Source organism: Gavia stellata, chromosome Z, assembly GCF_030936135.1.
Source record: "Gavia stellata isolate bGavSte3 chromosome Z, bGavSte3.hap2, whole genome shotgun sequence".
NCBI classification, from domain to species: Eukaryota; Metazoa; Chordata; class Aves; order Gaviiformes; family Gaviidae; genus Gavia; species Gavia stellata.
In genome coordinates, this window is record NC_082637.1 from 14,279,559 (window position 1) to 14,292,689 (window position 13,131).

A 13,131-nucleotide genomic window follows, 5' to 3' on the forward strand; every position below is an offset into this window, starting at 1 on the left:
AAAATAGAGTTTTTAATATGAGCGAAGTGAAATAGTTGAGCAGGGTATAAGATTATTGTAATAATTGTAAAATTTGTGGAGATAGCAATGGAAGTTGCTGAAGGACTGGGCATACCGCAATTCAGATTTTTAAGAATGACATTGCCATAAGATGCACGCAATGAAATTTACAGGTGACAAGAAAGTCCAAGCACTTTGTATCAAGATATCTAACAAAGGTGGTATGTCCTGGCGCACTGTAATACTATAAAATCACAACAACAAAGTGAATTGGCTCTTGCAGACATTGGCATGTTTGGTTATCTCCTTGTAGCTCTTCATCACATATGAAATAAACATTCAGAAATTAACAGTTATTTCTGCTTTGAGATGGGAAGTCATCATCAGAAAGAAAAACAAAAAAAAAACCAAAAAACCTCTAATTCAGCTGTAGGACATATTAGGTGACATAACTACAAGAGAGGAAATAAAACCAGAGGAATGTGACTGTCTGAAATACTGAGTATATTCAGGTCATTACTTTCATGGGAAGATTCATGGAAGATTCATGCAAAATGAGCACAATGGAGAAAGGAGTTGCTAGGATTATCAAAAGAACACAGCGTATAAAGCAAAAAGAAACTTGATTTAAAAACTATTCAGGTACAAAAATCAAAGTGGGAACACAGTTGTATAAGATAAAGAAAAATGTTTATACAAGAAGAAATGGACATCACTATGACTGAATTTAAAGTGAGAATCAGTAAGTTTTTTAACCTTCATTACCTAAAAGGTGAGGTCCTGGAAAAATCTTCAATTAGGAGTCATGGGAACAAGCTAGCTCATCCATTTTAAGATACAGCTTGAAAAATTATTTCGATGAAGCATCCTACAGCAACAGGAAAATAGACTGAGTGACTATCAGTCCTAAATCTATGTTGATAATTAAAGATGTTCTGTAGATTCTGTTTACGTTAAGCATACTGTATTTCTCGTATGTTTTACAGCTTAAAGGGATTTCCAAAAAATGGTTCAAAAACCAGGAAATGTTTAATGAAAGTTTTTTCTGACTTTCAGCAGCAGCTATGCTTACTGAAGCACCAGGATTTTAAATCTCTCATAGAGACACTATTTCCTTTTGAATCAGGTATCAAAAGCTAGATTTTTAGGTACAAGTTATTTTGTTGTAGCAGATTTCTTAAACTAAAAGCATTTTACAGGAGAAACAAGAATGTGTAAGATTCACAGCTATCCAGCTGACTTTGTACATCTGAGTCCATAACTTACATCAGGTTTTTCATATGTTTCTCAGAAGATTTGTGAAGAAGGATGATCCATCTGGCACTAATCTGGTTCTGTAACACCATGTTTGCTGTCCCAAACACAAAACAGACTACTACTTATAGTCATCCACGCTCAAAGGCGTAATACTGATCCACAGCTTTGCACACCTGCAAACCATCACTGGCATATGCACTCCACATTCAAATCACATCTTTTTATGCTCACATTCTGTCTCATAGCATCCTTAGGCAGGTTTCTTTCCTGACAGAGACCTGCATTGGAACCCACTGGAACGTTTTTCTTTCTTTCTCACCATGGCCAGCAGACAGGTCATCTAATGACTCACAGCAAGTTTTGAACCTGTTACTTGCCCTATCAATAGCAAGCACCTCCCAAAGCAGCTCACTAATACACAGGACCAACTATCATTTCCAAAGTTTTCAACCTCAAAAGATCAATTATGACTCAAATTTTGTAACACCAAGACGTGGAAAATTGTTCTTTCCTTTGCATAATTAATTTTAGTGAAGTAGAGTTAGTTTTCTGGATGTGGCATTGCTCTCCTGCAAAATGAAATGGAGCCGTGTGGAGAGAGTAACCAAGGTGGGGAGGGCTTCTAGGTGGAGTTGGGAAAGCTTTTTATAGGGTTGCTGCTGGGAGGAGAAGAAGAGTCATGAAGGAAGACTGGGACCTTAGGACTTATTTAGGAAGGATCTTCCTAAATTTTCTACTGTTCCTCATTCAGTCCTCTGGTCCTTTGGATTCCCTTTCCTGTTCTTCTTTCCCAGCAAGTCTGTGAGGCAAACAAAGCTGCCTCCTCTTGCTTCTTCTCCTCCTCCTCCTTCTCTGCACATTTTCTTCCCCAGAGACAGGAAGAGTGGTGGAAAAAAATGCTCCTTCCCCTCCAAAAATGACCTTCCATTGCGGATCCCAGAAGCCAGAAGGAGTCCCCGTAGGAGAGAAAGAGAGCCCAGGGAAAAGCTAAGGAAATCCTTTCATTCAAACCTTTCAGCTGAGAATTGGCAGAACCATCTCAGGCTTAGCTGGTGGCATTCAGGCCCATGCCCCAGGGAAGTCTATGGGGACAAAGAGCCACCCTTGCCTAGCAGGTCAAGTTAGGAAGAATGATCTGGAAAATACTGGGCTTTAGCTTCACTCTGTTCTTCACTAGTTAGTCCCCTCTTCCTGTGAAAGGCCAAAGTCCTGTTGGCACCCTGTCTCTACCAGGACCTCCTCCATTTAAATCAGTGGCAGATAGGGATCACTGGAAACAGCAGACTGTTAATCCAAAGAGCACACTTTCTGATGATGATTTCCATATGACATATGTTGCTACCTTCTTCACTATGCACTGATTATTTGGGGGCTTTTGTGATTTTTATCAGGAACAGGAGAATCTGCAAAGACTGACAGCAGATAAATATTCCACACTTACCTAAAACTAGATTACTTTGTTCAAAATTTTCTCTATACCACTATATTCACGCCCCATTTAGGGATATCTAAAGAAATCTTTGGATTTATCTTCTAGCTCTCGCCATTCTCTCTTCATTTCTCTTTCTTTGCTAAATTCAAAAATGCTACCTAGCCTGGGGCTAAGCAGTCTGCTTGTTAAACTGATACTGCTTTTTAACTGCTTGTTCTTTGTGTTCTGCTCTGGGGATATATCAAAAGACAAACACAAGTGAATCCAGCAAGACAGAATCAGTCTAACAATTTGGGGAGGGTCATTCTGTTGTGAATAGGTGGAATTTGATGCCAGCTGAAGCTTAAAGAACTGGAAAGTTGCATCTGATAACTGCATTTCTTCTGAGCTATTTTTAATTAAATATTCTTTCCTGAACTCATCCTTATCAAAGGGATTGGAAGTGTTAATCACACATCCAGACATGAATAATAACTAATATATGCTGTCTATTCCTTATGATAATTTTGGCTAGTTAAAATATATTTTAACCTGTGTCATCAGCTCTTCTGCAGACAATTTAGAATGCTTTCACACATGCCCATACGGAAAGGAAAGAAAAAATTAATTAGGAGGATGGGATATCACTGCTTTATTTTAATTTCTTTTCATTTTTTTAGGCTTGCATTTAAGCAAACTTGTTGTTTTTAAAATCATCATTCACTAAAAACTACATCATCATACAGACTTGGCACAGACAGTGTTAATTACTATCTCAGAGTACTGACAGTAAATTACGAGTTTTCAGAGCAGTTACCCATGCAATTACCTTGTCTGCAAGTTTCCCACTGGAATGTCCTACTGCTATGTTATAATGTTGCTTCTTAAAAAGTCATGCAATATGTTCAAGTAAAATGACTGTGGGTATCTTGTACCATTAATGAAAACAAAATAATAGTAAAAGTGTAAACAACTAATTCATTATATTGTGCAATAAAGTAATTATATTGTCTATTTCATAATGAGATAACTTAATTAAAATTCATTTTGCAGTTGTTCATTAGCACAGTGTCTTGTAAAAATGTCCAGAAATGCCGTTACTTTTATATTTTACTTGCAGATAAGGTTATTCATAGAAAGCTATCAGTATTAACAGGTTCCAAGTAATACTTACTTTGCTCCTAATTTGTTCTCTGTACATGAACTTAAGGAAAAATTACAAGTATTTTGCATCTAAAATCTTACCAGGCAAAAATATCTCTGCCTGGAAACAAAATGCACCAAACACCCTCAGAAATAACAGGACTTCAGTGATGTTGTCTAGCCCATCACAGATTATCAGTGTAGGTGTGGGGACTTCTAGTAAAACATAACCAGCTCTTAAGTCTACAATCTGTTATATGAGCAGTTTTTCTTTGTCTAATTTTTTCCATTATTGAATGTTGCAAAAGGACGAGGATCTGCAGAATCACAGTGTGATATTAAAATGCCATTCTGAGCTACATGAACAGCTGATAACTCTGATTCCCACCGAGACAGAGATCTGCCTGAGAGTAGGAATCTCATAAAAGCTCACAAAATGATCTCTTATCACCAGTTTCTCTGCAGAGCAGTAATAGTCAACTCTGCTATCACCTCATCTATTTCAAAACCTTTGACATTTTCTATCATCTTGAAGGTGGTCTTTCATCCTGTCACTTCCTATAAACAGTTGGCTCTTTCACCGTTTGTTTTGTGGTGGTCAAGCAATCTTGTATTTTGCCTTTAGTGTAATCTGAAAAAGCACTAAGAAGAATAAAGCTCAACCTACACTTTTTCCTTTAGTAGAGAACACCTTTGCATTTCCCATATTCAGTTTTCCTTAATTTCTTTTGCTTCACCAGCAACCTTCTCATGACTTTTGATAGACAGCTTCTGGCATAAGAAGACAGACTTATCCTTAACCTCATTTAGCAATAATGAAAGAAAGGCTAGCTCAAGTGACTGTCACAGAGCAAATAAAGCTGCTCAGATTCCTGTTGCTCAGATTCCCATTTTGAATCTCACTCTAAATAAACCATTTCTCCACTGCTCTGGAAGGGGTTTGAGAAAGACTGTGCTCCCTAGTAGCATTTCTGAATAGTCAAGTCTGTCCGACAGGGTCAGTCAACAGGTAAGGTCTACATCTCTGCGTACCAGTCTAGTAACTCAAACGGAAACAGATTTTGCTAAGTGAGGTCCTAAAATCCATATTATACCCCTAAAGAGACTTAACTAATAAAGAATTAAAAGTGTCTTCCTGCTGAGACAAAATTCCAGAATCAGCACAAAAAAGGAGTATGCTTATTACAACCTAAAATGATTTCTAACTGGGGCTTTTAAAGGTAAGAAACGCCATGTGCTTGTGCTTTCTCCCCTGTAGCTGCCCAACTTCTTCTCAGTCCCCTGTCGTGTTTTTTGAGCCCAATGACCAATTCCAGTCTCACGCAAATCAAGACTGCACTGCCACTGAAAGAAAAGCAGTTTATGACTTAGCTCGTGGCCTGTTTTCAACAGGCAGCAGCCAACCAGCCAGGCAGCACACGTCTAACACTAACAACCATATCACATGTTGCTTTTGACCTAGTCAAATAAGTAGGAATGAGAGAAGGACCTAAGGGTAATGGAGGGGAATCAGGACAAAGTCAGTTATGATGTGTCTAGGGAAAGCAGGAAATGAATAGGAAATTTGGTAGGAAATTAGGCTTTAATTCCAGTCCTCGTTAAGCAGCTTGCTTTTTTATGTTTGTCTAATCTGTATACCCACAAGTCCAGCATAATTACACCCTTCAGATACTTGCATTAAGCAATTTTTACCTAAGTTTTTTTTTCTACTGAAAAACAGCAATAAAAATATATATATAAAACAAAATTATCATACCTGCACACATTAAAAAAATACAATTAGCAGTGTTTGCTGTACAGTGTTAGGCAGTATTTTAACATTCCTGTCAGGACTGAATTAAAAACCCTTTAGTGAGGACTTCTAGAAAATTTCCACTTCCACTCTAATACATCTCTGTTACTTAAAAAGGCAATCCCATCCCTCCTTCCCTGGCTGTGTAGTTTCAATCTCAGTGTTTTTCCCTCTCTGGCATTCATCAGTCAGTGAGCTGATTCACCTCCATAGCCTTTACCCAAAAATAGCCACTTTTTTTGCTTGGTAAGTTTTCTGCCAATTTAAAAAGTAGAATTGGCTCACTGAGAGATCAAACTAGAACTGACACACAGGAGAAATTTTCACAGGTTGGAAGTGAGTGGGTGAGGGAATGGAACTGGGCTTTTCCGTGTCAGCCAACTGTTTGAAAAGCTCAGCTGTCTCCTCTAACCACAGCCCAAATCTTAAAACATTTTAGCAACTTTCATTTAAAACTCAAGAATATCTGACCTCCATGGAGATTTGTTCTGCCACATTTTATTCAGACACTTTCCATAAATCTCCTGCAAGCAAGTTTTATTCAAAATTCTGAAAGACTTAAAGCCTTCAGGGGGATACAGCAAATATGTGGAAGGAGTGCATAAAACTCTTCAGGTGTGGAAAATAACAGAAAATTAGGTCAGTGTTGATAGATGCTGATATTCAGGTTTCCCATCTTAGTCATAAGTACTCCATTTCACTCAAATACTTTTGGAATGTGCAACAGTCTCATGGTATTACTAATAATATTACAGCTCCTGGATTTAATATTTGTCTTTTGTTGGCAGGCCCAAAGAAACAAAAATCCAAAGTTGCTGAATAACCTTGACACCAGCATCCCATTGCTTTAATAGGGTATTTAGCAACCTGAGATATATTAGAAACATTTTACTAGTGATATTTAGTATTCTTTGTGTTCAACAGAATTTAATTAGGACAGGGCTGCAGGGTATTTTGAGCCCAGACAGAAATATTCAGGATGCACATTTCTCTTTGGAAAAGCATTAGGTGGTGAAAGACTGGTTTTCAAAGTAGACGTTTAGGAGCATATTCAGATTTTGAAACTGATTTGCCCATTCCATAATAGAACCATTTAAGGTGGAACCTTTTTCTTCATTAAGAAAAGTGGTAATTGGCTACTGCAAAGCATAGAAAACTAATGGCTTTGTCATAGCAAAAGGAATAAAAGCGGTATGTTATATTTAAGTTATTTTCAGTCTTATTTTTTCTAATTAAAAAAGATGAAAAAGTAAGGAAACTCCAGAGCACATTAAAATGTTTTCACTACCCAGAAAAGTCCGATTTATTTTACAGCTGGAAATATGTTGTTGGTAAAAATAGCAATTTATAAAAATGCAAACTAAGAATCAATAGTTTTGTCACAAAACTCATGAGTATGACAAATCTGCATCTTTGATTTTGACATATTTATGAGAAAATGGGTTCTGGAAGCTAAAGGTGAAGATTTAGCTCTTGAAGTTAATATGGATTTTTGGTGCTTTCAGGAAAGCCAGGTTTTCATCACCGTACATTTTACCAACAAATATTGCACAAAGAATTCAAATGGCCTACAGTATTTGTTAGTAATTTAATGTGTGATTTTTACTTTTGCTTGCTATAATTCACAGAATTCCTAGCTTTCTTTTATTTTTCTTTTAACAGTTCAAAACTAACTATGAAAAGAGAATGTTTAAAGTAGATATTCCATCCAATGACACATCTACAGTGGCTTCCATAATAAGCAATGTATCAGAAGCAATGGAAACCCTCACCCGAATGAAAGAGGAAATAGTTCCTGTTCCAGGTTCTGTAAATGGAGTCAACGCCCTTGGTTTGGTGGTTTTCTCCATAAGCTTTGGCCTGGTGATTGGAAGCATGAAGGAGCAAGGTCAGGCACTAAAAGACTTCTTTGACAGCCTTAATGAGGCTATCATGAGATTGGTAGCTCTAATCATGTGGTAAGTGCCTCTTTGATAAATTCCATTTTAAGTTACTAACTGTATTTTTTCATCATAGTCCGGCACTGGATAGCAAAAGTCTGTTTGTCAGGAAGTCAGACAGTAAGATCTTAACTACCTTGTAGCTTTTTTCATAAATGAATCCAAGAACTGTAATTCCGTGTGTCAATAATTTGCCCAAACATACCTACTCTTTCAGTGTGTTTAGCTTTTGACATAAGAAAAATCAGGGTCTCTTGCAGAACTTGCTAAGCTTATACAGAGCCATTCCATGTCTTCATAAAGATAGCGATCACAACAGTATGCTATCAAAGTTTCCTTATATTCTAACCTGACTTTGCTAAAGGAAACCAACAAACATCTCCCATAAACTTATTTCTACACAGCAAGACCTTGTTATCATTAGTTTCCAACACAACTGGTTCCTGCAGTTGTGTAGTGTGTACACATGTCCTGGCATTGTAGCTGCACTGCTTACACATACACGTAATTTTCCTACTTTCTTTATTGTGTTCAATAGGTAAACAAAACCAATACCTTTTCCCTCAGACATGAGGTATAAAGTCTTTTCAACAATGAAAATTCATTATTTGTCAGGAAGAAGGCTAATTATGAAAAAAAATTATGTCTTATTGCCTTTTTTACTACAGAAAACAAACAAACAAATAAACAAACAAATCAGCTCCAAAAGCCTACCCACGAACACAAACGTATATTGCATACTAGATACAAAACTGAAAATATGTTTTCCAGTAACTAAAATTCTGTTCTGCCAGGAAACACCCATATAAAGCACAAATCTTTTCTCCTTCTTTACAAGCACACTTAAGACGATAAAGCAGTGGATAAGAATTGTTACTTCTGAGAAATTTCTACATGTATTTGATGTCTTAAAGTGCAATTGAGATATGCTGGGTAAATTTTGTTCCATGGTAACTTAGTCTGAAAAGACAAATGGACATTTATAGAAATAAGGCTATACCAAAAGTCCAGCTGCAGCAGAATTATGTTAGAGTTTTTTATGTTTTATGTTAGAGCACTAGCTCTTTTTTCATCTGTAGCTGTGCTTACCGATAGGAAAAAGCAGATCATACCACCTTTGATGCTGCCTCACAATGCGGCTAACCTCTGTCATACAGATGGCTTCATGCTAAAGTATTTATCCAGTTCCCCAGCTTGAAATCATCGGAAGTTATGAGCCTTCTGTGTGAGTTCCTTCCCCAACAACATGGGAAACAGCACTGGTGAGATAATAGAACTGGGGGCTTGCCATAGTCTACAGCTATGTCAGCTGAGTCTTCGTTCATATGGACAGAATTAGAATTGGCTAAACTAGCTTTTAAATGACACTTGAATTCCAAAGCGAGCTCATCTCCCTACATGTCTGAAAGGCATGCTATACATCTTGAAATCCTTACCAGATCCTGAATCCAACAGAGCCGATCAGAAACACTCACTGCTGCGGTTTAATCCAGGTTGAACTGTTAAGAGCTAAAGAGTTAAACTCTTGAACTGCTTCTGATTAATTGCAGTCATCCTTACAGTGAAATCCTACATTCATGCATGCATATAAACACAAAACGTATGGATGAGGAGTGAATTTCTACTTTGTTCCGTACAATACTGATTTGATTTCTTATTTGCAGGTATGCTCCACTTGGAATCCTCTTCTTGATTGCTGGAAAAATCGTTGAGATGGAAGATATGGGTGTGATCGGTGGTCAGCTTGCCATGTATACTGTAACAGTTATCATCGGTTTGCTAATTCATGCTGTCATTGTCCTACCTCTTCTCTACTTCCTGATCACTCGTAAGAACCCTTGGGTATTTATTGGAGGCTTAATCCAGGCATTAGTCACAGCTTTGGGAACATCTTCCAGGTATAACACAATATTTTAAGGCCATATTATTTTTATAATATTACTGGTTTGAGAAAAATTTTTGCCTAATGTAATTGGTTAATTAATATTCAAGTATTCACTTGGGCACTTTATTTCAGTTCTGCTGCTCCCCAATAGAGGTAACTATTATCATTATCTTGACTTGAACTCTACTTTCTATATGAATCCCTGAACAGAGATACAATGAGTCTGTTTGGTGATGCAGACTGTATGGCCAGAACCCTTGTGAGTTCGATTAGCCTTGGTGTTTGAGATTTTTAAGTAGCTTGTAATGGCTTCCTGGTAAAAGATGCAGCTGGCAAAGGATGTGCATGGCAAAACGGAGCAGCAAACAGGAAAGTTCAAAGGGGATTCTGAGAGACTTTGAGAGCCCTTATTGGCAGCTGATGTTTTGTGCTCAAAATTCTGATAGCCAGTGATGGATATACAACCTGCAACAGAAATACCACTTTTGCTCTTTGTTGATGAAGTCAACATAGGTATATCATATGAATAAAAAAACCTGTTTGCATCTATGATGAAAGGAAACATTGTTGTCATCAAATATGCATTTCTATACCATATGACCTTTCATAAAACACCTTTCATTTTAATAGATTTTAGAAGTGTCTCCTAAAGACAGATGTTTTAAGTCAGACATTCTGTATTATCACATTCAAGACCCTGGTGTTCCAGATTATTTTGAAGATCTAGATGAGAAGCTATTGTGACCATTAATGTAGAATCTGATTAAGTTTTATATAACTGAAAAAGCTCATGAGGACTTGAAAAAATTATGACAGTATATTAATGGGTAGAGAGGGACAATTACTAATTTCACATTTGACATTTTGATGCCAATCCTTGCAAATTTGTGGAATGCCTAAAAGGGAATTTGATTAATAATAATTTTTAAAAGAAGATAATAAAACTAATGCCACTCAACACTGTTTAAGAGAAAATAAAATGAAACTGCAACTTCGGTGAGTAACAGTAATAGCATTAAGAGGGTATGTTCCACCTTCTGTAAAACACTGCACTTGGCACTGCTCAAGATTCTGAGTAAGAACCTGCATTGATACAAGACAGCATACTATACTGCGAGTGGATTTAAAAGCTGTTTAAAATTCAACTGTAAGTTGACTGTCATCAAAGACATTTTCTAGCACAATCTTCCACAGCCCTTCTTTATTTTATATTTTATCAGTATTTTATCAATATTGATAAAGTTTTCAAAGACCTGGAAGTCTGTTAATTAGTTAGCAATGAAGAGGTCACTAAGACAGAGTAATCTGAATTGTTGGGTCTTGAAAAACCTCTTTACTCTGGTGTGGTCAGATGTAGCGATACATCTTTAAGAACAAAGAGCCCAGGCAGCTCTTATAAAATGGCCACCATATCCTTCCTTCTGAGGCAGTGTCTCTGAAAAGGAACTTGGCATCATGTGGGCTGAATGGGCGCTCCTGTAGCATGTGAAGCCAAAATGATCAGTTGGATTGGTCTTTAAATGAAATTATCATTTATATCATACTGGGATGTAGCAGCAGGGGGACAAGATTAAGTGGTGTACGGGGTCTGGCTGGAACAGAACTAACTTTCTTCATAGTGGCTCATATGGTGCCATGTTTTAGATTTGTGACCAAAACAACCCTGACCACACACTGATGTTCTAGCTATTGTTGAACAGTATTTACACAGCACCAAGGCCTTCTCTGTTTCTCACTCTGCCCCCGCAGTGAGTAGGCTGAGGGGTGTGGAATAGGTTGGGAGGGCACACAATCAGGCAGATGACCCAAACTAACCAAAGAGATATTCCATCATGCCGTATAACATCATGCTCAGCAATAAAAAGGGAAAAGAGGGGATTTCAGGGAGGCTAGCCATCTTTTACACAGGAACTGGCTGGGCATTGGTCTACCTGTGGGAGGTGATGACTGATTGCCTTTGCATCACTTGTTTTGTTTTGTTTTGTTTTCTTTCTCTCTTCTTCCACTTATCCTTCACTTATTAAACTTTTTTTTTTTTTTAATCTCAACCCCTGTGTTTTCTTGCTTTTACTGTTCCTTTCCTCTTTGCCTGCTCCACTCAGGGTATGGGGGCAAGTAAGCGAGTGGCTGTGTGGTGCTTAGCTGACTACTGGTGTTAACCCAAAAGTGGTAAAGTAATGTAATCGTCCACTAAAATGGCCTTTCCAGAGGAGGCAGCAAATAAATAAGAGAAAGCATGCTGTTTACTGAAAGCTTCAATAGGTCTATTTGTATAACTTCAGGAAAACAATGCTTAGGGATGATTCAATCATAACTCCATGACATAAAAAATGAGAAGTGGGAATTGTGACAAAATACTGAAGTTAGACACATTCAGACTAGGGACTACATAGCCAGTGACAGTAATTACCATTGGAAAAATTCTCCAAGAGCATTAGGAGAACCTCCATCACTAGAAGTATTTAAATTCAGCCTTCACATTTTAAAAAGAAAATATTCTGTAGATTACATAAAAATTAAGACAGTTAGAACAACCTCTCTTGTCATCACAATGCATGACACTCTTTTCCTTCCCTCTCTGTAGAATTTATATCATATATTACCTTCTTTTTTTGTGTTTCAGTTCTGCAACACTACCTGTTACGTTTAAGTGTCTAGAAGAAATAAACGGAGTGGACAAACGAGTTACAAGATTTGTACTCCCAGTTGGTGCTACAATTAATATGGATGGAACTGCTTTATATGAGGCTTTGGCTGCAATTTTCATTGCACAGGTTAACAACTTTGATCTGAACTTTGGGCAGATTATCACAATCAGGTACAGAAGCAATTACCTACATCTAATAAAAGCACCTTTGTGATGACTCCTTCTTGCTGATATATGTGGGATTAAACAAAAGCATCTAGAACTAAAAACAAGAACTGCTACAGTAGCTGACTAACTGTAATGATTTACATCTTCTGCACAGAAGAGGCCCCCCAGCACATATTCTCCATTAGATAAACCTTTTAAAAACAGTAACATGATGCACCTACCACTGCACTTAGTAGGGTCAACAAGAACAGTTTTTAGTGACTTTTACATTTTCTTTCGTAAGAACCCATGCAGCTGTTGGGAGCTATAGACTTACAACCAGTACGAGGTTGTTTATAATGCATGTACAAAGCAGTAGCATAAAAGCGTCACAGTGCTAATGCTAGGAGAGGTAGTGTTTTCCTAGTCCTGATGGTATCAGGATACAAATAGAGCAAGCTATGTAAGAAGCAGTAATACCTTGTATTACACCAGCTGATGGAGGTGGAGAAGGTAGGTATTTTTTCAAGCACACAAGCCTTCATGTTTGAAATAGAACAGCAAACAACCCACTAAATAGCACTCAATGACAACCGATCTGCATTAATTTCGTTATGTGACTCAAACAGCTTAAGAGAAAAGGGTCATGGGTACATATGCAGAAGAAAGAAATGTCAGCAAGGGGAGAGGGGGACACTATGGGACAGAGAGACATGCATTTATCACTCAGGAACACTGAAAGTTCAGATACGGTGAACTGGGAATGTAAAAGATTTTCAAGAAGAAGAGCTTCTCTCCGTAAAAACCACCAGCTTAATTCAATAATCATCAACAGAAGGCAAAACTCTGCCTTCACACTCTGAAGCAATAGTTCCACATTCATTAGTACTAGAGCTGTTCCCTTCCAAA

At 37.5% G+C, this 13,131-nt stretch overlaps 1 protein-coding gene across 4 annotated transcripts in view; it reads left to right on the forward strand.

The window, feature by feature from the left end:
* Positions 1-13,131, forward strand: part of SLC1A3 (solute carrier family 1 member 3) — a 63,247-nt gene that overhangs the window by 47,776 nt on the left and 2,340 nt on the right. For 3 of the 4 annotated variants that reach the window (XM_009814330.2, XM_009814331.1, XM_009814332.2), the window contains 3 exons: positions 7,266-7,561; positions 9,208-9,441; positions 12,052-12,246. In XM_009814330.2, the coding sequence (XP_009812632.1) occupies positions 7,266-7,561; positions 9,208-9,441; positions 12,052-12,246 (725 nt within the window). The remainder of the gene's footprint in view (positions 1-7,265; positions 7,562-9,207; positions 9,442-12,051; positions 12,247-13,131) is intronic. The other variant, XM_009814333.2, reaches the window with a different exon arrangement.